The sequence below is a fragment of the Eleutherodactylus coqui genome, chromosome 12, assembly GCF_035609145.1.
Source record: "Eleutherodactylus coqui strain aEleCoq1 chromosome 12, aEleCoq1.hap1, whole genome shotgun sequence".
Taxonomy (NCBI): Eukaryota; Metazoa; Chordata; class Amphibia; order Anura; family Eleutherodactylidae; genus Eleutherodactylus; species Eleutherodactylus coqui.
The window spans coordinates 127,406,766-127,432,681 of NC_089848.1; the positions used below are offsets into that span (position 1 = coordinate 127,406,766).

Below are 25,916 nucleotides of genomic sequence, written 5' to 3' on the forward strand. Positions count from 1 at the left end.
AGCGTCATATGACGCCAAATGACGCGGTCCGGCCGCGTCACGTGACACGGCTGGTGACGCGAGGGCGGTGGGCGGTGACGGGCGGTGACGCGCGGCGGTGGGCGGGGAAGCGATTTCACGCTATCTCCCGCAGGTAAGTATAGGGGCTCTGGGGGGCGCCGTGACGGGCTTCACAGCGGAATATTACGCTGCGGAGCCCGTCACGCTCGTGGGAAGGAGGCCTAAGGCCGCCTGCACACGAGCGTTCCGGATTCCACTCGCGGATTTTCACGCGCGTATGGTACCTAAATGTGCTTGCGGATAGGTGCGGATGCGTGAAAAATCACGCGCGGATATACGCGGATGTGTTGCGGAAAAAAACGCGCAGAAAAATCCGGAAGACACCCTTATTGTAAACCCAACCCCTAGAGAACTGCCCATTCCCTGGAAAACAGCTTAAAAACCAACACCCAGATTCTGTTTTGTCCCTCTTGCTTGTGTGAGCACCGTTAAATTATTCTGGCAACATGCTTTCACCCAGTGAGCAGATGTCTTTGTGGGCATGGTTGATCCATGTAACTTTTTTCGGACGTACTGCGGTAACGGAGGAGGAAGAGCCCCCCAGGAAAAAAAGGAGGTACTGGGTGCACCCTGGCTGGTGTCTGCTGGCTGCTCTCTGGTAGATGAGGGGACTGAAAGGACAGATCTGCAGTTGAAATGTGCCTGTGAAGCTCTGTGCTGTGTGTTGGGACGCCTCCTGCCATGCCTACTTCCTGTAGTCATAGCAACCAGTGACTCCATCCGCAGCTGCACTCCGGATGTACTGCGTGAAAAAACGCACCCATTCACTTGTATTGGAGGCTTCACGCGCAGAATCCGACCAAAATTAGAACAGGTCGCAGATTTTTTCACTCGCGTGAAAAAACGCGATACACATCCGTCCGTCTGGGGACAACTGCGGATCCTCATAGGAGTATATTGGCTGCGGTCTGGGGCGGATTATGTGCCTAAAATCACGCGCTTGAAATTCTGCTCGTGTGCAGGCACCCTAAAGCTTGTTTTATATATGAGAATTTTGATTTTTGATCATTTCTATAGAAAAATATCCCGTCCATCTATGGAGGAACCTCTATATCAAAAAGTGAGGAGAGCCCTAGCGTGTGAAGTGAACCGTCGCTATAATGTACCTTGGGGGGACTAAAATCACTTGAATTTTTGCTCCCTACAAGTTCTTGCGAAGGCATCCTTGATGGGACTTTGTTTCCACGGACACGGCATCATTTTTGGATTTATGAAGTGCTGTTTTCAAAAGTTTCCTTTTGCAATGGGGCTCGCTAATCAATGATCGCCATCACAAGGATCTTTGGAGACAACTGACTATTCCGCCATTATAAATACTAATTTATTATATAATATTTAGTCTTAAATTAGAATAAAACTTTGAGAGGTTTAGATTCCATCTGACTAACGCCCAGAGAACAGAATGTAGCAGAAGCCGCTAAATATGTTTTATAACCCTATATATACTCTACATTACACCGCTGCTATATCCGAGATTGTCAGCAATTATAGAGCCCTCTGAGGTTAACTATGAAAGGATGAGAGACCCCATATTATAGTATACAACATTCAGCTACGTCTAGGAGGGTTGGTATGGATCGTCCTTTCCTTATAGGAGAGCTCCATATTTTAGATCTAAGAGCTTCTCGTACTCTCGGAGATTTTATGCTAGTGCTTAAAAAATAAGCTGAAAACTTAATTCTGCACATTTTTAAGAGAATAATCGTCAATAAAGAAGTCACGATCGTGGCGATCCTCACAGAAGAATAAAATGTATGCCGATTGCTGAAACGCGAAGGAACGCACAGCTCTCAGTTAACCGGCTCGATGTAATTGGCCGGCAGCATTCCAGTCTTCCCCGTTCTCTGCACGGTGCCGTACATCCATCCTTCATCGATCGGCTGCACGTTGACAATATAGTCACCGTCCCTGAAGGAAACCTCATCATCATCTTGAGCGCTGTAGTCGTACATGGCTCTGAATGTTCTCTGCAGAGACAGAATCATAGAAGTAGGTGGGTACAGTGGTTAACCCTTTCCAATCCACTGTCTGACGTCTAAAGACATTCTGATTGAAGGCTGTACAGGTCTGATGTTGGAAGACATCCGGCAGGGTATTCTTACTGTATATTACTGGCCGCTCTGTTGTTGGGGGCCTCTCCAGCATGTCACATACCGCAGTACTGGCTCTAGCCAGCAGATGGTGTCATTGTATAATGGCAGAAAGACCAAGTCCCCTAGGAAACCCTGAATCCAAAATTGGATTGCAAAGGGTTAATATTTACATCCCCGATTGCCAAAAAGTTGGGACGCTATATAAAATGTTAAGGAAAAAATGCAATGAGTTGGGAATCTCATCCAACCATATTTTCGTCACAGTAGGACATATCAGAGGGGGAGGGAGACATTTTTCTATTTCATTTTTTAAAAAATTAACCAATTTAGAAATTGTCTGGATGAAGCATATGTTGTTCTAAAACCTCTGTATACTGTCAGCATTGATAGTGCCTCTCAGGATGTGTAAGCTGCCCGTGCCATAGGCACTAATGCAACCCCCTTACCATCACAGATGCAGGCTTTTTAATTGTGCGCTGATGATCCCTCTGCTCTTACTCCGTAGGACACGGCGTTTGCCGTTTCCAAAAAGAATTTTGAATTTGGATTCATCTGACCACAGAACAGTTTTCCATCTTACCTCAGCCCATTGTAAATGCTCTTTGGCCCAGAGAAGATGCCGGTGTTTCTGGATTGTTCGGATATTTGGCTTCTTCTCTGCCTGGTGCAGCTTTAACTTTCATTTGTGGATTGCATGGAGAACTGTGATCACAGCCAATGATTTCTGGAATATTCCTGAGCCCATGCAGTGATTTACATTACAGAATCATGCCTGTTTTTAATGCAGTGACGCCTGAGGGTCCGCAGATCTCAAGTAATCAATAATGACCTTGTCGCTTGTGCACATAAATTTCTCCAGATTCTCTGAATCTTTTGATGATATTATGTACTGTAGATGATTGGATACTCAAAGGCTTCACAATTTTACGTTGAAGAAGATTTTTCTGAAATTGTTCCACAATGTTTAGATGCAGTTTTTCACAGATTGGTGACCTCTGCCCATCTCTGCTTCTGAGAGACTCGGCCTCTCTATAAGATGCTCTCTTTATACACAGTCAGGTGACTTAGGAGAAAATTGACTCTCCAGCTGTTCTTCATTAGTACTTACTTTTCCAGCCTTTTTGTTACGCTTGCCTCAACTTTTGTGAGATGTGTTGCTGCCATCAATTTCTAAATTAGCTGTTTTTTTAATAAAATGGAAACCGGTTTCCCTCTCACCTTCTGTGTGTTCTATTGTGAATAAAATATGGTTAAATGAGATTTTAAAATCATTGCAATTTTTTTTCTTAACTTTTTTTGGAATTGGGGTTGTACTATTGTGTTAGTCAGAGGTTGGTATGACTTAGGGCAACCAGGTGATAACGGCCATATTATATAATGGATCTACTGTATATACTGTATATATTGAAGGCTACTGGATCTCCATCTTAATCTGGGGGAATAATGTTTCTCCTTGTGTAGCGCACCAAAGCCCGCATGGGGAATCTTACATAAGCCTTGCGATGTTTCCTAGAAAAAAGGATGGCAATACTTCTAGTACTAATCCTGCATCAGATGGACTCAGAATGTATATGCTGCACACTTCTGTATATGTTACCATAGACCTCAGGACTCACCATACTTAGTGAAGGTGAATGTGGAGAATGCATCGACCTCATAGAGGACATACTGGATTGGTGCGTGTAGCCAAAGCCTGGAGACTGAGGAGGGTGGTAGGCACCAGGATGGCCAGGAGCTGCATTCACAGAACACATTAGGAATGAGAAGATTCACAAATATTAAACATCACACTAATCTGCCATAATATATACAACCTACCAACATAAAGACCTACCTTCCAAGCCTCGCTCCTTTGGAGGGGCAGCCTACTCTTAACCCAAATCTCTGACCCACTTTGTACTGGAAATACTTCTTTTATGAAACTGACCAATCGAGCTCTATTAAACACTGAACCAGCAGGAGGCGCTCAGAGATGGGAAGTCAGTGTTAAAGGGAACCTGTCATCACCTTTAAGCTCCTTAAACTACATTATGAGGCTCAAAAGTAAAGGGACATGGTGTTCTGGAAGAGGTTTCATCCTTACCGGATGCCCTGTCTCTGTGCTGTGTTCCCATGAAGTTAGCGCACAGAGACGGTCTTCAGATGGCTTTGTGTTTGCAATCTTCCATACAGATGAATGAGAGAGCATGCACACAGAGCGGTCTGAAAAGAGACACTCTGCATGCGCATGCCAACGTTACGAGGAGACAAGAGAGGAACGTATGAAGCACAGATCCCCCCCCCCCCCCCACATAGTTTATGGGGACCAAAGGTGACATCGGGTTCCCTTTAAAGCGAGCATCCGGTCAGTAGCCATAAACATTTTCCCTTTCCCCCTCCTCTAACCGGCGACAGATAATGGATGGAGGTTCTGCCCACGACTGGCGGAGGTCCAATAATATGCGAGGCTGCAGAGGATGCATGGTCATCATCCAATCACAGATGAAGGCGAAATGGGAAAAGTACCGGCGGTGACGCTCTGCGATGGCGGCAGTGAAACGTTTTTGTAGGAGGGTAATTGATTTAACAAGAAATTGATTACCTCATGACCAGCGGAGGCAGCTGGGGGAGCGGAGAACAATAATGGTGGCCACAAGTTGTTATTTGGGGAGGGGCAATGCCACCGCCGACTGCTGTTTGGGGAGAAAGGTTGGACCAATATTGCTCATGCAGACGAGTGATTTTGCCTGCGAGTGCGATCCTTCTTACGTGTTAAACACATGGCGCTGCCGCACGTGCGGGAAATTTGTATTTTGCTTCGATAGGAAATATTTGTAAAAATCGCATCACAGTGACATGAAAATCACATCTACATGCGAGTGCGGCGCAAATCTCCTCCCATAGAAAACAATTGGTGATATAACCCAAGAATAAGACTAGCTGCAACTTTTCTATCTTGGACTCTCAGTACGAGAGAAGAACCCCCAACCCCCCCTCCCCCCCCCCCCGCCGCCTCTTAATTAGTCAGTGTGGTCAGATTCAACGCTGGGTGAGTGCAAGATATGAAATACACTAATGGGGTCTAGGGTGGTGGGGTGTAGGGAAGCACTTTAAGGGACTCTGTCACCATCTTTTTGCAGCACCATAAGGTAGCGCCTGTCACACTGATTCCAGTGATATGTCTGCTGTGTGGATCTGTGCAGGAGTTTGGGAGAAACTTGCATTTTATTAGTAGCAGACAGACACAGAACTAGTCCTGCATATTCATGAGCTACAGCTAGCCCCACCCACCCAGCCCTCCAGCCAATGATTGGCAGCTCTCTCTCTATGCACAGTAATAGTCAGCCAGCTGTTAATCATTGGCTGGAGGGCGGGGTGGGTGTGGCTAGCCTGCAGCTCATGAATATCCAGGACTACTTTAAGTAATCCTCTCTGTATGTGCTGCTACTGATAGGAGTTTCCCCTAAACTCCTGCACAGATCCACACAGCAGACATGTCACTGTAATCGGGGTGATAGGCACTACTACGTGCTGCCCTGAGCACAAAAAGAGGGTCTTTTTACATTTTGTATCTACCCTGTTTCTCCAAAAATAAGTCCTAGCTGCATTACATAAAAAGGTATACATTACCTAGCAGGCTTAGTCCGGAGCTCCAACTCACTTCTTGCAGTCCTCGGCCGCCCACAGAAGATTGATTCCTGCTTTAAAGATTCATAAATCCCGCCTCCAAGAAGCAATGGCTCTGATTGGTTCTCGAGCACTGCTCAGCCAATAAATGCAGCGCTTGATGAATCAATCACAGCCATCACTTCCTGGAGGCGGGATTTATGAATCTTGTAAGCAGGAAGTCATCTTTGGTGAGCGGCTGAGGACTGCAGCAAGCATGCTGAAGCTTTGGAGACCAGCGGGAGGACCCGGACCGAGCCTGCTAGGTAAGTATAATAAGACATCCCCTGAAAATAAGACATAGGCAAACATTTACATACGACACTGTTTTCTTTTTAGGGAAACATAATATTACGAGTAAATACATTTGCTTCCAAGACATAAAGCCAGTTCCGCCCCGGTCATGCTGTACATACATGTTATACATGTCAGGGTTATCACACAGCAGTCACTTACTGGTTAGATAAACATTAGTAAAGAAAGTAAAGATCAAATCCACAAAAACACAAAGATTAAAACACAACAAATACCTAAAAATAGAAATTGCTAAACTTTTATCATCAACTGTTTCTGCAATCCAGCGAAGTTGGCTTTCAGTACGGACACGACTGTCATCCACCTTTCCAGAATTATGACTGTCAGGAATAAAACACTTTTTCGCTGCTGCTGATCTCTTTATAGACTTACCGTTTCCATGGAAGATCCCAAACGAAAGCTGAAGACCCACTTATAGGAATGCCTTAGTGTGTCATGTGGTCATCCAACCACACAGTGGCAGTATTTCCGTTACAGACTGTCACAGGACACACTAAGATATATCACACACATACATACAGACACACATCTATATTAGACACAAATAGCGATTTTGCACAGATGTTTATAAACAATATTTGCATAAATACCAGATTCTGATGTTAGAGCCTGATAATTATAGAAGGATAAGCGTCCTTCTATAGACACTGCTTATCTCCTTCTGCAGATCTGGTTAGTCACAGATTGCTTTTCCAGGAGTGTCCTGTGTATCAGCTGAGGAGTGAATTAGAAGGAATAATGGGTACATTCAGGAAGACTTTTATACCAGTTTTGATTGTAAAAACATTGCAAATTTTTGCACAAGTTGGGATTTGCTCAAAAATGTGAAATGTTTTAGCTCTTTGCGTCGATTTTGCAACTCTTGTTTTAAAAAAAGTGGGAGGTGCTTTTTGGGAGGGGGCGGGGCATCCCAGGCCAACAGATGTATGTAGAATTTATGCCAGAAATGGATATAAATTACACCAGACATCTACGTCAGATCGGTCCCAGCGTATATTTCTGTAGCGCCTAATATAAGAACAGGCGTGCGCTCAGCATATATTAGGAACCTTGTGTATCAGGGTGAATCATATTAAAGTGACCCTCCTATCCCAGGACCGGAGTGGGGATATATTACCTGAAGGTGTTCTTCTCTGTCCTCCCTCTGATATGGCAGTTCTGGGTCTTGTTTTCAACTTCCAAGATGGCCGACCCAATCTTCAGACTACCTAATCCTCCACAGAGCATTGGTGGTGTTAGACTACCAATGCACTATGCTTGCTTTATGATTGGCCAGAGCTGCTCATGTGATCACCAGAGAGCAGTGCATTAGGTAGTTAGTAAATTGCTGCAGTCATCTCGGAGCGCCAAAAACAGGGCCTGAACCCAGCAGACCGGGAGGGGGGGGGGCAGAGAATAACAACTGCAGGTTGTCCCAACGCCAGAAGGTCCCTTTAAGGCTGGCGAAGGAAATGATGGTCTTCATAAATCTCCCCCCCCCCCCCCATATATGCCCTACTATAAGCTACTATAAGGTATTAGAAACCCTTAAAGGGGTTGTCTCGCGCCGAAACGGGTTTTTTTTTTTGCATAGGCCCCCCGTTCAGCGCAGGCCAACCCCAAGGGATGTGTTGCAATTTAAAAAAAAAATGTTACTTACCCGAATCCCCTCTCTGCAACTTCTTCCTTCTTTTCCTCCAAGATGGCCACCGGGATCTTCACCCACGAAGCACGGGTCTTCTCCCATGGTGCACCGTGGGCTCTGTGCAGTCCGTTGCCGATTCCAGCCTCCTGATTGGCTGGAATCGGCACACGTGATGGGGCGGAGCTACGCGATGACGTGTAGAAGGGGGCGGAGCCAGAACGCCGCTCGTGCCCGGACCGACCAGAAGGGAGAAGACCCTTCTGCGCAAGCGCGTCTAATCGGGCGATTAGACGCTGAAATTAGACGGAGCCATGGAGACGGGGACGCCAGCGCAGGGAAGGTAAGTGAATAACTTCTGTATGGCTCATATTTAATGCACGATGTATATTACAAAGTGCATTAATATGGCCATACAGAAGTGTATAGACCCACTTGCTGCCGCGAGACAACCCCTTTAAGCTGTAAAAATAAACTCAGCATATGATATCTGATGACTTGTAATAGTCTTATAATGTACAGGAGGCATTATCCATATATATTAGAAGATAGCACACAAGCCTGTAGGTTAATGTGTGTTATGAGTGAAGCTCTGCACAGCAATGAGGTGCCGCAGATACTTAAGGCAGTCGTCCAATGTACAGTACCAATACTTAACAACAAAGTCCTCTGAACCTCCTCAGGTACATATTTATAGATTCCAGGGGGATTAACAGAGGAACAGCACAATGCAGCAAGAACAGCGGTCAGATGGTAAATGAAAAGAAGTCTATCAGTTGATGTTACGAGCGTCAGGCAATCGTGCCATACAATGCTGCAGAGGTGGATGCTGATATCGACAGATTTCTTTTTTCATCAGATGGTCCATACACCGAAATATCCCGCTTGCGCGCTTCCCTCACAAATGACAGCAAAACCGTCCAATGGGCAGATAGTCTCCTGTGTGAGAGGAGCGTTGTTGTAGTATAGGTCGCACTGCTGTGAGATATATGCTTCCTGTGTCTTTAAGGGGGAGGAGTGAGGGGATTGAGTCTCTGCGCGGAACAGGAAGTAGTCAAGTTGGTGTGAAGCAGCTACACTGCAAGCTTAGTAGCCGGGGATACTCCCTACAGCAGCGGAGGAGGAACAGCTGCAGTCCCACATGCATTGGTGCTCCTGGAACATCTCAAGCAGATGCTCATCTAGGATTTTGGAAGAAAGTTGTGCTTCTGGGCGGAGACTGAAATCACTTCACTCCCCTAAACGCAACATGATTTATATGGGTGTTCTCCGCAGTCTCGGTCATTAACCTAACAGCCCAGACGCGGGCGTGAATAAGTAGTGTGTAAGTACTTATTCCCAACAACCCAGGACGTTAAAAGGCTTTCAGCCAACGGCTGGTTGCTGAACCCGACCACCGGGGTGGACTGTAGACACGCTTCTATCTGTAGGATGGAACGGTTTCTCTTGTTGTTTCGCTACACTGTCTTATTAAAAATTGTTAAGCAACAATACGACTTCTTGAGGCTACGTCTCATACAGTCGAGGCCTGCGGCTCCCTCTTCGTCATAGGCTGAGTCCACTGTCAGGTCGCAACATGAAGCGGTGTGGCCTGATCTCGGCCGTGAAGGCCCGCTGTCACCTCCATCCACTTATGTGGACCGAGAAACACTGGTAACATTGAAGGATCTGGGCCTAGCATTACCGGTCGACACTTCAGCTTCCACCACTCTTCCGGGGCTCAGGGACACCATCATCTAATCCTGGCCATATTCTTACAGCTGCCATGGAACGAGCTCTCTCCACCTTCATCAGTCTAACATGCCCTTCTGAGGTGCCATGTGCTTCAAGACCCTCTGCACCTACGCGGCACTAAGGGATCTGGTGTATGAGCAGTGACTCTCTAACAGTCATCCATGTCATAAATCCATAAATCACGCATGTGTGCTGGATCCCCTAGTGTGCAACAAGAAACATCATTTGAGATATGGCAGATGCAAGTATCATTACTCATGATGTGGGCAGCCGCCAGTCACCGCACATGTGCCAGATCCCCTAGTGTGCCGCGGACGCAGAGGGTCTTGAAATGCAAGCATCTTAGAGGGTTAACAGACTGAACAAGGCGAAGAGAATCTGGACCATTGCAGGAGCCGATGCGCTCATCGAATGGATTCGCTTTCATCAGCATATCACATGGTAAAAGTGGCAACACCAATATTTCAGCGTTGGACCATCTGATGAAAAAAAATGACAGGTGCCATTATCGTCATCCGCCTAAGAGCTGTAGACACAAAATGGCAAACTTTTCTTAAGTTGAAAATATTTGCAAAATTGTTTCATTGTTCATTATTTTTTGCATCAAGCAGTCATTGTTATAAAAAATACTCAAACGTTTACATATCCTGTAAATCCGCCTACAGGAGGTCGGTGGAAAATACAGTAGGGGAGCTGCAGCTTGCATGATCGCTTGAACCAGCGCTGAGGCCAATGGGGAGAATATTGCAAGGAGGTTCAGGGAGACTGTGATTAAATATCTCGCAGAGATGGGGCGACTGCTTTAAGTAACAAGGGGTTTGTTACCTCCTTCATCAGATGCCCTCATCCCCTCACTGTAGTAAGAGACACTAGATTTCATCTCAGACACTTCTGACCTGTCGTCAGCCTGACTGACTCTGGTCGCCCCCACGGACTGCCTGGAACCAAGACTAGTTCTCTCTACAAACAAAGGAAGACTATAGTGACCAATGGAGAAGAGAAGGTGCAGCAAGAACAGAGAGCGAGATGGTGAAATAAGCTTATTAGGATAGGGCTCAGTACCTAGCCCATTATATGGAAGACTCCGGGCAGAACGGTTTCACTGTTTTAGTGTAAAGTGCATCAGCTTTGCCAAGAGTAGTGATGAGCGAAAGTTCGGTTCAGCTGGGTCACCAAATTTTAGCAAAAAATTGGTTTTGGTCCGAATTAGTTCAAACTTCACCAATGCTACTAAAACTGGCGAATTACACCGTCTAAGAGCCATAAAGGCCTGTATAACACTATTAGGGCACCTTGGAGGGTATCGAAACACGTTTGAGCTGTTTAAGGGAACATTAATGGATAAAAAGAAGAAAAGGGAAAGACAAAAAAGAAGAAATAGAAAAAGATGAAAAAAGAAGAAGGAGGTAAGAGAAGGAAAAATGAGAGAAGAAGAAGAAAGAAAAATAAGGAAGAGGAGGGGAAAAAGGAAAGAAAAAAAGAAGGAAAAAATGAGAAAAAAAGAAGAAAGAAAAATATAGAAACAGGAGGGGAAAAAAGAAAAGCAAAAAGAGAAGGAAAAAAATGTTTTCTTTCTTTTTTCTTCTCCTCTTTCCTTCTGGTTTAGTGGGTTCAGTCAAGACGAACCTCCTGAAGTTTGGGTTTGCGCCAAGCAGAACTTTTAGCAAAGTTCGACCTGGAACGGGGGTTGACTACTTTGGTTCACTCAATACTGGCCAGGAGTGTTACCTGGAGGTCTTGCTTGAGCCCAGTATACACACTACATGTCACACAGTAAGTGGGTCATTCCAATTTGAGCTTTAAGGTCTTCTTTCCAAACACTTTCTTTCTTTCTACTACAATCTCCTCATTCCTTCAAGGGGCTGTCTGGTTTAGCTCATATTTATTGGCTTTATGGGAGTTGTGTCCAAGAAACTCGAGCACAACTCACATCTAAAAGCACACGGACACCTTTCTGTCTGCTGTCCAAAACCCACGGACCCTGAATATTGTATCTGAAAACGGATGTCAATGGGACATAGAGTGATTTCTTCCACATGGACCATTGGTACGTGTTACAGAAGGTTGAGCATGCACTTGGTTTTTTCCTTCAACCCTATGGAAATGCATGGAGGTCCCACATATGTGTGCCTACTGCTCCATTCATTCTCCATATCACTGTGGGGGAGGTGCTGCCATAACCAGTAGAGGTGGGAGGACAGGACTCCCATACTCAGGATCAGTTGGGTTCTCACAAGGCTATAGAGATAGGTGATAAAAGCCATTTTGGGACGACCCAATACAAGGTGGCTTCTGCCAAAATATAGAGCTAAACAGACTTTCTTGGCATAAATTTGCAACACCGATTGTGAGACTTGTTCTTGGAAATACAAAGAAATTAATTAGTTTCCCTTCGTGTCAATAGTTTAGTATGTAGGGGAAATGTAAGCTGCTGTACCAGATAACATACGAAGGCTCCGAGACTGAATATTGTCCTCCAGAGGGTCAATGTCGAAAATGGAGCCTGGGTCAGTGCGCCAAACCTTAAGGTCTTTGTTGAGAAAAGAAAAAGCATGAGATAAGACAGACGAAAGAAAAGTGAAGTACAGGCGAGCACAGAAACTAAAAATGGCAAGAAAGGTGGAAATAAAACGGCATGAAATGCGCCAAATTACAGCCTTGGCTACTTCGGTTCTACCCGCTCTACCTTGCAGCATTGAGTGTTGGACACATCAGGGTGCAGTTACACGGCGAGTGCAGCATCAGTCTGAGAACCTTGGGCCGACATTGTGCTTGCAAACACATAGGTTTTATGAGAGTGCGGTGCGTTTTGCTAGACACTCGCACGCACGTGAAAATCACCCATTATTCTCTATGGGAGAAAAAACCGCATCGCACAAGCGTGAAACTCGTATGTACATCAGAGCGGGATGCGATTTTTTTTTCCTGCTCACATAAGGAACAATGGACAATTCTTCAACAGAATCACCCAAGGCCACCAATACACAGGCGAGCGTTTTATCGAGCCGAGAATTTCGACCCAATATCGCGTTCGCCAGCGTGGGTTTTCGCGTCGATGATAAGTGATTTTTTTTTTGTAAAAACGCCTCCCATCAGTTCTGTGAAATAGGAATCCTCCTCCGCGTTAGCGGATCGGCAAGAGCCTCCCATTGTATTCACTGCGTAGTCTCGCAGCGCACGCCGTGCAACGTGTTATATTATCCCATTAGAAAACAATTGGCGATGCGTTCCGAGGAATGCAAGGAGATGCAGTGATTTTTTTCCCGCACTCGAAACATACAAATGTTGTGCGAGTTTCTCGGCCGTGTGAAACCTGCCTTAAAGTAGGACGTGCTGCTATTTTTCTTCCGTAGCGCTGTGAGAAAAAATAAAATAAATAAATAAATCGCACATGCAAATAACCCTTTGAAAATAATGGGTTATTTTCCCGCAATTTCTGTGCATCTCGCAACGCACAAAAAACATGTGGGAAAACCGCCTGTATAAACGGGGCTTATTTCCCAGACAATACTCTGTGCGTTTTACGTGCCGCGAGAGGCTCAAAGATAGAAGCCATTGTTTGCAATCAGTCCATTTAGAAGGGCGATTCTTCTGTCACAGTAATACTGCGGGATCGATAAATCGCAGCAGGTTCTATTTTCCTGCGAGGCCGCAGAAAACTCTCCTACTATTTCCAATAAGTGAGAAAAAAATCGTATCAACGCAGGCACAATATCGGTCCAAGTCTCTCGTTTCCATATGGCGCTCGCCCGTGTAAATACGGCCTTAGGCCGACTCCCCATTTATTATTGTGCACCCGGTATTTTGAGGCCGGACATCACTGATGCCTTTCTGATGCACTTTTTGCGCCGCCCTGACGTCCATAGTCAGACAGCAGTCAACTCTTATCTGTGCGGCACAAGAGACATCCGGCAGCCAAACTGACACAATGGATGCCTTGGATTGTCCTATCAGATCAGGTCTGGTTGCACTACAACACCGGAGGGTATAAGAAGCTGGACGGCCTATATTATATGTCATGGTGGTAGTAGCAGTAGTATTTAGACACTGTATAGCCATATTATATGGGCACTGTGTGCATTATATGACACTATACTGTAAGCACTGTATGGCAGTGTTATACGGCGCCCTATGTTATCCATTCACTGTATGAAGATATTACATACATATTACTACAAGGAGTTGGTATTTGCACCATGGAAGCAAAATGTCCAAGAGTTAAAAAACAAGTAAAAGGGTCATCAGAGTATAAAAAGGTTTTTTAAATGGCCGAGCATGCCATAAAATAACAAAAGGATCCATACATACCTCTCTTCTTCCCCAGGAGAAGAGCCAATCAGGAGCCACAGTGTCATTGGCATCAGCGTTAAAGGTAATGGGGGCTGTGATGCCGGGAGTTCAGAACGGGATGCTGCGCCCTCTGATTGGCTGCAGTGATCACCTGACTCAGACAGTGCTGACAGCGGGAGATTCACCAAAGCCAATCCACAGCTTTGTGGGGCGAAAAGAGAGGTAAGTACTGATTCTTTTGTTATTTTATAGCGTGCCCGGTCATTTAAAAAATTTTTTATTTATACTCCGAACCCTCGTTAAACAACAAATGTACCAATCACCGGCCTCCGTAGTCACTTACTGTACTTAGGGCCCTTGTGTTTGGCCCAATCATTGTTTAGATTCCAGTACGGACCCCCACGGTCATCGCCAGTGATTGCTCAGGCGGGGGTCTACCGGAGCATCTGTGCTGGATCGGAATGGGATTGAAGAGGTAAGTACTATTTTTTTCATTTTTCTTATACTTTAGAAGCTTCTTTATGTAGTTTTTTTTACCGTCGGACAACTTCTTTACTTTACAGATGTTAGACTATTATGACGGCGTTACTTCTCACCTTCCAGGAAGGGTTTCATTTCTCCTTAGGGAGAGCATCTAGTAGATGTGAGGCAGCGCATGCTCCCCTGGGAAATATGCAAATGAGAAGATGGAACTAAGTCTCTACAGTGCCACCTATCAGAAGGCAGCATTCTTGCAAGTCAATGTCAGACCTGTTAACAAGCCATGTAACAATGACTGGCGACTATGGTTATATTTTTCTTCTGGAGAAGAGGCTGTGGCTTTGACTCAAAATTCCCAGTCATTGTTATAGGGCTTGTGAAAAGGTCTGACATTGACTTGCAGGAACACTGCCTTCCAACAGGTGGCGCTGTAGAGGCATAGTTCCATCTCCCATTTTTTTCTCTGCTTCCAAAATCAGAAAAAACACAGGAGCGGATGCCCACGCACATTTTGTTGCCGAGGTTCCTTCTCCACTTGATATATATGTTAATAACAAAAGTTGGCTTGTACCTATTGTAGGTGTTCAGACATGTAGATCAGTCACCAGGTTTTCCACAAAGAAAACCCAACTTACCTACAACGACTCCCGGTCGCCGGTCCATCTCCACCACATGGGGGTGGACACCCTTGTAAGCAGCGTCGCTGACGATCTGTGTGTTCTTCCTCACTCTCTCCGTCACTGGGTCGTCTGCTACGGGGGTGAAGCCTCTGCCTTTTGTCTTCTCAAAGTCTTCATGATATTTTATCTAAAACAATAGATGGGAAGATGATAAGTAACGTCCGTAGAGGACAGCCGGATCTTACCAGGCGGATGGAACAGACTACAATGGAACACTTTGTACATCTGGTCTACAATGTATCCCTCGTGATTCCATGAGTTGTTGCCTTCTGTCACATTATTAAAAGTTCTATTAAGCCTTTTCTTAGTTGTATCTGTGTTAAGGAAAGTTGGGCGTCAACCAATATGGCCACTAGTGAAGCTCCCACACCTATTTCCCCCCAGTCTTCTGTGTAGCAGATCTACCTAGTAGGTCGGTGTTACATCCCGTACCAAATCTAGCAGCATATTTTGCATTTAGGAATTTAAGGAAATTGAGTGACAACCCCTTAGGGTGGGTTTTAGGAGGAGGTAAACTGGGCAATTGTCTGTAGTACCCATTTCCTAGGGAGTCCCCAGGGACTGGATCTGCAGGAGCAGCCCGAGAGCGAAGCAAAAAATATTTAAGGGGTTCTCAGAATTCTTTTTTAATATAGTTCTGCCCCCTATGTCCAAAACTATATATAAGATCAACATGCACAACCCCTTTCAGAGTGTGAGGTCCAGAGCCGACACCTTATAAGCTCTGGGTCCCACTCTCAGCACCCCCAGCAAACAGCCATCCTGCGGCTATCCTGTAATTACATGGACGGCACACGCTCTTATAGAGTGGTTCTCCATTCCGGCCATAGAGGAGGGGTCCTGAGTCGGGGACCCTTCTCTATAACGTCCATATGATCTGATAGGCAGAAGCCCATTAGACATTTATATGCCCATCTTGGTAAATCCCTTTAAGGGTGCGTTCACATGTAGCAGAAAATCCGCATGATAATTCACACTATTGATGCATTTGTAAATGCAGAATCACAGCAGACTTTAACCCTTGAATTGGAAGGGTGGAATCTGCTGCAGATCTGCATTAAAATCTGCACCAAAATCCGCCATGTGTGAATGCACGCCAAGCTCCACGGACGCAGTAATCAGGCAGAGAGCTCATTCGCATTGGTCCCATAGAAGTGTTTGGGAGGTGCGCAGATGAGCACTCAATATCCACGAAATCCCTCAATACATTGTGCAATTCCATGGGGAAAAGAGCAGATCTGGAACCCTAAATAGCCTTTATAATCAAGGCGCGGGTGTGACCTGCGCCCATGTGAACAGGTGCTGCAAGCACTAAAAGTACAGTAATATGTCCAAATAGGAGTGCAAAAGCACATCGTTCACAGCGCATATTAGCTGCTTTTCCGTAAGCGGTTTTGTGCATACGCTCGTGTAAAGGGGCTCTAATGGTGGCATGTGGTCGATCTCATTCACATGACAGAATCTCACTGTAGGTTTGGGCGTGGATTGTGCACTTGAATTCTATTGAATGCTAGTAAAATCCCCATGCGGATTCTGAAATACACATTGGAAAAAAAAAAAAAAAGTACTCTTGGTACGGTTTTTGTGCAGGAACCGTGTCAGACCGCCAAACGCAGATCTGCCTCAGAGAATAAATCTGCATACATTAAAATCCACGACAGAACTCCGAGGCGCAGTCTCCAAGCTCTGCCATGGATTACGCGGTCAGATCTGAGTCGGAAAAATCCAACGCGGATCCGATATTAAAAAGCCCGTGTGAACGCGGCCGGATGGATACAACTAAGAAAGTGGACAGACTCAATAGGATTTTAGTAATCAACTCCACAAGACAAATGAGGCCCGATGCCTCACGGATATAGATAGATAGCGGTGGCAATGCTCTGTGATATCAGCGCCATAACAAGAAATACGCGGTATACAGTGGTATACAGTGGCTATATCATACGTGTACATTGCATGCAGTGCGGAGGTAATAAATGCATATCAGAAGCAAACATAATCACACGTGTAAACAGATCCAACCCAGTCAGCGGCTGCGACATGCACACGGTCGCGCCGTACATCACGCTCACACAGTGTCAGGTTCAGTTCCATGCAGGTTAATAAAAGGAGCCACAAATCCAAGTTAATAGAATTATTTTATTATGTTCTGCTATGATACAAAAGGCCTTTATTATGATGGGAAATGCTGGACTTCGCATCCGGTGGCGGTCGCACGGCAAGCACAGTGCATTGTATTCTGCAGGCCCCGAGCGTCCTACCATTGATATATTGTTTTGGCTTTCTCTGACATGTCTCATCTCAGGGGTATCTAGGCTGACACTAGGTCTACCCTTCATCTGCTGCAAGTCATTGCTGTACTTCACCTGGAGGAAAAGAAGAAGACGTAAGGAAGAAGAGGAGAACAGCAATAAATATACCGCAGGCAACTCTGTTTGACATCAAGTCCAAAAGGTGACAAATATTGTAAAAATTAAAGGGGTTTTCCTATTAAAGACATTTTTACCTAAATCCTAGGATAGAGGATAAATGTCTGATCACTGGGGGTCTAACTGCTGAGACACACAGTGATCCTGAAACGGCGTATCCAAATGTCCCATGTGAATGGCGCGCTCATATGCATGCTACTCCAATCAATTCTATAAGGGCGGATCCAGACAAACGTCGTTACGGAGGTGTTTCCACATGTGAAAATCTTGCCCGTATGATGCGACAAAGTGATGCTTTAACCGCAATAGATTCGTTCAGACGAGCGTGGTTTTTTTGCTTCGCTCTATCTTTGTCCGTGTTATGCAGAAAGCTGCCATAGACTTCTATGGCAAAAAAAACGATTGATCTGCTGGCACGGACGTATCAGCCGGCTTCCTGCCATCTCCCAACCTCGTTCATGCGAAAATACGTTCCGCATCAGCGAACATATTATCACATACGAGCGTCTGACTGAACCCTCATACAGGCTCAGCAATTTCCCTCCGTCTCCTATAAGTGAATAAAGCGGCGATCGAAAATGTATATTGTCGTTCCATTCACAAGGGTCATTCAAGAGTGCTGGAGCCCGCCCAGAGGTTGGCACCCATGGATCAAACATTAATCACTTGTCCTAGATAGGGCATGCATATCGTTAATGGCAGAACCCCTACAGGGTAGGTTCATACGTAGTGGAAATCTGCACCAAAAAAACACGTCAAAATCCAAAGGTGCAAAGTTGGAGATGGATTTTGGTGTGGATCTTCGGCAAACTTCACCCCTTCAATTGAAAGGGTCAAATCTGCTTTGGATCCGCATCAAAAACCGCATCAAACTCCACACCATAAAATGCTACTCGTGAACGCAGCCTTAAGGTAACTCATAAGACTCTACAGGCAGCGGATTATAACATATTTCACAACATATTACTCCGTCACCTAAAAACTCTGGGGGAAACTTATCATCAGAGAGATTTTTGATGCCACTTTTCTAGCAACTTCTTTCCATTTTCCTAATTAAAGATGCAACAAATTAGTCTAATGTTGCTAAATTTGTTGCATCTTTAAAGATGTCTTGGATGTGGAGTCACTCAGTAAGCCACCAGCACTCCGGTACTGAGATTGAGCAAAAATTTGACAACTTTTTAAAAAGTTACAGGTCATAAATGTCTCTAAAAACCACATTCCACCCAATCCGCACCCCCTTTTTTTAAACACTTTTGAAAAGTGAATTGAAAGCTGTAAACACCCGCTCCTTCTGGTAGAAATCAGTAGTGCATCTGTTTGAACTGATTTGTGCCAAAAAACCATTTAAACCAGAACTCTGGCACAAACCAAAAATAAGTGAGCATTTACAGAAAACCTACATTTTGAACCTTCAGTACAACCACCACCCTCTGCCAGTGAAAGGTCAAACTAAAATGTTCTTCTCAAGTATCCACAGGTGGGATCGCTGGGCTTGTGAGCCCGAGCCTAGACAAGCACCAAAGCTGCCGGCACTTCGTGAAGATCACCCCCATTCTGAGCTCATCGGAGATTTCTGCTAATGGAAACCCAACCACAATCCCCCTTCTCCTTTTAGGCATCAGTCCATGACACTTGCCGAACTAATATTTTCTTGGTTCTTTTTAACCCTCTCCATCTCTGGAGTAAGGCCAACAGATGTGACTTTGCCGGCTTTTTCTTTGTAATGAACCTAAAAATACAGAAAGAGTTTTCATAATAAAAGTACAGGAATAATGAGAAGATGTTATCTGTGGCAGGTGTAGGAATTAAGGAACAGAGCTCATCCCAAGGAGCTTTAGGTCAGGTTCCCGTATATTCAGCCATTCCGCTTTTTTTCCCTCCAGCGTCTCACTCTAATTAATGCCAGAACTGAACCCCTAGTTTCCTATGGAACAGTTCATAGCATTTGGCACGTGTTTAGTCCAGTTTAGCCGTAGGCACCAGACCAGCCCACAAAGTGCACAAATCATCATCTGAGTGTTGAGTCTAGGTCAGGCATAAAACCACTGGCTGACCACAACTGATATATGGGTGAAAAACTGCAGGAACATGGCGGTGGCACAAGTGTGAATGATCAGTAGTGATGAGTAGTGATGAGTGAACATTTCAAAAATTGGGTTTGGCTGGTTCGCCAAATTTGGGCAAAAAGTTCAGTTCAGTCTGAATTAGTTTGAACCAAACTGGAACTTCACCAATACCCCTAAAATTGGTGTATGACACTGCCTACGAGCCGTAAAAGCCCCGTATAGTGCCAAAAGGTCACCTAGGAGTGTATCTAAGTACTTTTGAGCTGGGTTTAAGACAAACCTACTAAGTAAAGAATAAAAAAGTACTTAGAGACACTCCTAGTTGACTGAAAAGCAATATATGGGCCTTTTATGGCTCATTGACAGAAGAAGGAAGAAGAAGAAAGAAGACAGGAGGAAGAACAAGGAAGAAGGAGATGGAGGAAGGAAGATATGTTAGGAGAAAGAAGAAGAATAAAAAGAAGGAAGATGAAGGATAAAGGATTAAGCAGAAAGAAAAAGGAAGAAGAGGAGGAAGAAAAAGAAGGACGAAAGAGTAGAAGAAAGGAGAAAGAGAAACATTTTAGTGAGTTTGGCTGAAACAAAACAGAGTTTAACTGTTTCTGTCCTCCAACACTACTGATCAGATATCAGCAATGCATGTATTTATGGTGAAGAGGACACATGTTGGTATAAAGGATCCTACTGAAATGTAAGAAGATTCCTCCAGATGACGTGTGCAGATGATCCCGATTACATTATTCACGCTGCTAAATTATGTGGTGAAGTTAACAATGAATCGGACAAGAAGATTCAACAGTCAAAACTCAACTACCTGAGCCAGAAATGACAGAATGCAAGGTACAGACGGAGCAAACTTTAACTCGACCATTTCAATCACTTTTGTTGTTAAACGGGCTGTGCCATCAGAAAATGACCCCTTACGGAAATCAAGCTTTATGCATATTTTTAAGAATTTGGGGTATTTTCTTTTTATCACTGATGTCACAATCTATATGTTTTGTAGTCCTGTAGTTCTCACACTGATCAATAAGCCTATTAATAGTTTGTTACTTCCTGTTCTGTACAGAAAACTTCTCAGCAGTCATCCCATCATCATCACAGGCAGGATTACACTGAGAGGTGACAACTATATATAGATAACACATGATTCACTATTTACAACTTGGCGGTGTCACAGCTCACCTCCTCCCCTCGCTGCACACTGACCACTAAGTGTAATGATAGTCTGACACTTCCTGTTGTGTAGAGAAAACCTCTCAGCAGTGATTTCATTATCAACACTGAGACTGCAAGGAAAGGTCACAAGTATATGTAGATAACACAGAACCCACCATTCACAATAGGTTATGTCACAGCTCACCTCCTCCCCTTGCCTTTACAGATGACAGAACATGCCTAGAACACTCTCCCATAGAAGTCAATGGGTCCCCTCCTGTATATTGTATCTATGGCCCATGAGGCTCCTATAAAGAATATTTCTAAATTCAGCTAATTGCAGCTCGGGCACGACGACCGCTCCCATAGTCAAGTACAGAAAACAGAATAAAAAAATCTACAAATCAGAAAATAAAAACACATTAGAAAAAATGCTAAATGTTTCACTATCTGATTTAATTAGTATTAAAAAAGATGATTCGTTCCTTTTAACTGTCAATTTAAAGTTTGTTACATCTGTACACTCAAAATCACGAGTCTATAGTTCAGGAGGAAATGGATTAAAGGAGTTGTATGAGATTAGACAAAACATGGGTGCTTACTTCCAGAAACAGCGCCACTCCTGTCTATGGATTGTGTTTGGTATTGCAGCTCAGGCTCATTAGAATTCCGACCACCACCAATGGACAGGCGTGGCGCTATTTCTGAAACTATGCTACTATATTATACTAATCCCGTAGGACTCATTTGACCTTTTCCGCCTCCCACGTTATTTTTCATGGCTGCCAGATAATGTATGGAAATACAATGAAGATATTAAGAATTCTCAAGGAGACTCTTGCCGTGCTGAAATGTTCTTGGTTCTTCTTGGCGAGTTCCATCTCTGGAGTTACACTGATGGAGGTTGCTTTGATCAGTGGCTCCTTATAATGAACCTGTTAATTAGACAATCAGTGATTAGATCTAATAGTTGTCAATCATCTACCCTGTTCCCCCCAAAATAGGACCTACCCTGATTTTTGGGGAGGCTTGAAATATATGCTCTACCCCAAAAATAAGCCCTAGCTGCATTACATTAAAAAAGGAATACAACTGATATATCGGTGAAAATTTGCAGGAGCACAGCGGTGGCACAAGTCAGATTGATCAGTAGTGATGAGTGAACTTTTCAAAGGTTGGGTTCAGCTGCTTCGCCAAATTTGGGCCTAAAGTTTGGTTCGGTCTGAACTAGTTTGAAGCAAACTGCAGCTTCACCAATACCCCTAAAATTGGTGTACGGTTATGACTACGAGCTGTAAAAGCCCCATATAGTGCTCCTGGGTCACCTAGGAGTGTATCCAAGTACTGTTTAGCTGTTTTTAAGACAAACTTACTAAAGAAAGAAGAAAAAAGGAAGGAGGAGGAAAAAAAGATTATTTTTCCTCCCTTTTCTTTCTTTTTCCTTTCCCCTTATCTTTGTTTTCAAGTATTTGGGGACACTCCTAGTTGACCTAAGAGCAATATATGGGGCTTTAACAGCTCATAGACAGAGGAAGGAAGTATAAGGAGTAGAGATGAGCGAACGTACTCGTCCGAGCTTGATATTCGTGCGAATATTAGGGTGTTCGGGATGCTCGTTACTCTTAACGAGCACCACGCGGTGTTCGGGTTACTTTCAGTTTCCTCTCTGAGACGTTAGCGCGCTTTTCTGGCCAATTGAAAGACAGGGAAGGCATTACAACTTCCCCCTGTGAAGTTTAAGCCCTATACCACCCCCCTGCAGTGAGTGGCTGGCGAGATTAGGTGTCACCCGAGTATAAAAATCTGCCCCTCCCGCGGCTCGCCACAGATGCATTCTGACATAGTTCAGGGACAGTGCTGCTGGTGGAGGAGCTGCTATAGGGAGAGTGTTAGGAGTTATTTTAGGCTTCAAGAACCCCAACGGTCCTTCTAAAGGCCATAAATCGTCTCTATATGCGCTCAGTGGGGCCGGCGGCAGCAGCGCCGACCCCATTGAGAACATATAGAAGACAAATCATTCTTCTCTGCCACAGCTGTAACAGCTGTAGCAGAGAAGAACGATGTTTGCCCATTGAATTCAATGGAACCAGCAATACAGCAGGTTCCACTGAATGCAATGGGCTGCCGGTGATCGCAGGATGAATGGTCGGGAAGGGGTTAAATATATAACCCCTTCCCTGCAATTCATCCAGAAATGTGATACACTAAAAATATATACCGGCGTATAAGGCGACCGGGCGTATAAGACGACCCCCCAACTGTCACCTTATACGCCGGGAATACAGCGGAGCAAAGAATAAAAAGCATTACTCACTTCTTCAGACGATCTGCGGCGCTCCTGTAGACTGTCAGGAGACCTTCCCGACAATTCATCCAGCGCACGCCGGCAGCCCATTGCATTCAGTGGAACCTGCTGTATTGCTGGTTCCATTGAATTCAATGGGCTAACATCGTTCTTCTCTGTTACAGCTGTGCCAGAGGAGAACGATCTTTATGCTGACAGTGCGGGGGGGGGGGGGGGGCCACCCCCCACCCTTGCCGCTATTGTGGCTTAATAGTGGGACCTGTGAACTTGAGATGCAGCCCAACATGTAGCCCCTCGCCTGCCCTATCCGTTTCTGTGTCGTTCCCATCACTTTCTTGAATTGCCCAGATTTTCACACATGAAAACCTTAGCGAGCATCGGCGATATACAAAAATGCTCCGGTCGCCCATTGACTTCAATGGGGTTCGTTACTCGAAACGAACCCTCGAGCATTGCGAAAATTTCGTGCCGAGTAACGAGCACCCGAGCATTTTGGTGTTCGCTCATCTCTAATAAGGAGGAGTAAAACAAAAAGAAAGAAGAAGAAGGAAGATGATGTTTAAAGGAGAAAGAAGAAAAAAAGAAAAGGAAGAAGCAAGAAGAAGAAGGAGTAGCAGAAAGAGAAGGAGAAACATTGTAGTGGGTTTGGCACAGAGTTTGACTGCTTCGGTTCACTCAACACTACTGATCAGATATCAGCAATGCATGTATTTATGGTGAAGAGGACCCATGTTGGTATAAAGGATCCTACTGAAATGTAAGAAGATTCCTCCAGATGACGTGTGCAGATGATCCCGATTACATTATACACGCTGCTAAATTATGTGGTGAAGTTAGTAATGAATCGGACAAGAAGATGCAACAGTCAAAACTCAACTACCTGAGCCAGAAGTGACAGAATGCAAGGTACAGATGCAGCAAACTTTAACTCAAACTTTTCAATGACTTTTGTTGTTGAAGGGGATGTGCCCTCAGAACGTGACCCCTTACATAAATAAAATTTTATGTAAACATGTTTTTAAGAATTTTTTATGTTTATTTTGTTTATTTTTGCTTTGACAATCTACATTTTTTAAGAAAAACCCTATAATCCTGCAGGTCTCACACTGATCATTAAGCCTGTTAGTCTGACACTTCCTGTTCTGTAGAGGAAACTTCTCAGCCGTCATCTCATCACAGGCAGGATTACACTGAGGTGACACCTATAGTCGCTATATGGACAAAAGTATTTGGACTGCATGTTTTTCAGAAGTGGTGCTTTATTATCCTATTTAGTGATGTGTCGGCCCTCCTTCTGCTTGTATTACAGCGGCCGCAAGTCGAGGCACACTTTCCACAAGTTCTCTGTAAGTCTGGACAGGAATATCCGCCACTCCTCGTGCCAGGCTGTGAGAAGAGGTTGTTGTGAGGATGGGCGTGGGTGGCGATGTCGTACCCGTCGCTCCAGTTCGTCCCACAAGCGCTCGACCGGATGACTTAATAGTTATTACAAAAAGAGCAGCTTTTTATTTTATCCATGCTCTTCCCAGCATACCACTCGGCAAACTCAGTATTTAGATATTTGCTGATTTTCTGCAGTGTCCAAATACTTTTGTCCATATAATGTATAGATAACACAGGATCCATCATTCACAATAGGTAAGGTCGCAGCTCACCTCCTCCCCTTCCCTGTACAGTTGACAGAACATGCCTAGAACATTCTCCCATAGAAGTCAATGAGTCCTCTCTTGTATATTGTATCTATAGCCCATAAGGGTTTGGTAAAGCATATCTAGAAATGCAGCTAACTGCAGCTCGGGCAAGATGGCCGCCCCCATAGTCAAAATACAGAAAACAGAACAAAGATCTACAAATCAGAAAATAAAAACCCATTAGAAAAATGGAAAATGTTTCACTATCTGATTTCATTAGCTCAGACAATATGTGCAATTTGTTCCCTTTCAGTGACAATTTAAAGTTTGTTACATCTGTACACTCAAAATCACGAGTCTATAGTTCAGGAGGAAATGGATTAAAGGAGTTGTATGAGATTAGACAAAAACATGGGTGCTTACTTTCAGAAACAGCGCCACTCTTGTCTATGGGTTGTGATTGGTATTGCAGCTCAGGCTCATTAAAATTCCGACCACCACCAATGGACAGGAGTGGCACTATTCCTGAAACTATGCAACCATGTTGTACTAATCCCGTAGGACTCATTTGACCTTTTCTGCCTCCAAATTTATTTTTCATGGCTGCCAGATAAATAAGTCCCTGTCTACAGATGGAAAGACAATGAAGATATTAAGAATTCTCAAGGAGACTCTTGCCGTGCTGAAATGTTCTTGGTTCCTCTTGGCGAGTTCCATCTCCGGAGTTACACTGATGGAGGTTGCTTTGATCAGTGGTTCCTTATAATGAACCTGTTAATTAGACGTTCAGCGATTAGATCTCATAGATGTCAATCATCTACCCTGTTTCCCCTAAAATAAGACTTACCCTGAAAATAAGCCCTACCTTGAGTTTGGGGGATTTTTGGAGAGGATTGCAATATATGCCCTACCCCAAAAATAAACCCTAGCTGCATTACATACAAAAATGAATACAACTGATAAATGGGTGAAAACTTGCAGGAACACGGTAGTGGCACCAGTGATAATTAATGCCAGAACTGAACCCATAGTTTTCTATGGAACAGCTCATAGTATCTGTCATATCCCTTGAGTCTGGCTCTGGTATAAAACCACTGGCTGAGCACAACTGATATATGGGTGAAAAAGTGCAGGAACACGGCGGTGGCACAAGTGATATAGTCAGTAGTGATGAGCGAACTTTTCAAAGGTCGGGTTCAGCTGCTTTGCCAAATTTGGGGGAAAAGTTTAGCTCGGTCTGAATTAGTTTGAACCGAACTGAAACTTTACCAATACCCCTAAAATTAGTGTATGATTATGCCTATGACCATAAAAGCCCCACATAGTGCTATTAGGTCACCTAGGAGTGTATCTAAGTACTGTTTAGCTGTTTTTAAGACAAACTTACTACAGAAAGAAGAAAAAAG

General features: G+C 44.5%; 1 protein-coding gene across 2 annotated transcripts in view; it reads right to left on the reverse strand.

Annotated features, from left to right (window-relative positions):
* NEBL (nebulette) overlaps positions 1–25,916 on the reverse strand; it is a 209,132-nt gene continuing 183,216 nt past the window's right edge. Inside the window, exons 25-33 of one of the 2 annotated variants that reach the window (XM_066585578.1) lie at positions 25,189–25,281; positions 21,417–21,509; positions 18,987–19,079; positions 17,180–17,284; positions 14,874–15,045; positions 11,906–11,998; positions 10,294–10,428; positions 3,770–3,888; positions 1–2,027 (exon numbers count right to left, since the gene is read on the reverse strand). In XM_066585578.1, coding sequence (XP_066441675.1) covers positions 1,851–2,027; positions 3,770–3,888; positions 10,294–10,428; positions 11,906–11,998; positions 14,874–15,045; positions 17,180–17,284; positions 18,987–19,079; positions 21,417–21,509; positions 25,189–25,281 — 1,080 coding nt within the window. In that variant the 3' untranslated portion in view covers positions 1–1,850. The remainder of the gene's footprint in view (positions 2,028–3,769; positions 3,889–10,293; positions 10,429–11,905; positions 11,999–14,873; positions 15,046–17,179; positions 17,285–18,986; positions 19,080–21,416; positions 21,510–25,188; positions 25,282–25,916) is intronic. The other variant, XM_066585577.1, reaches the window with a different exon arrangement.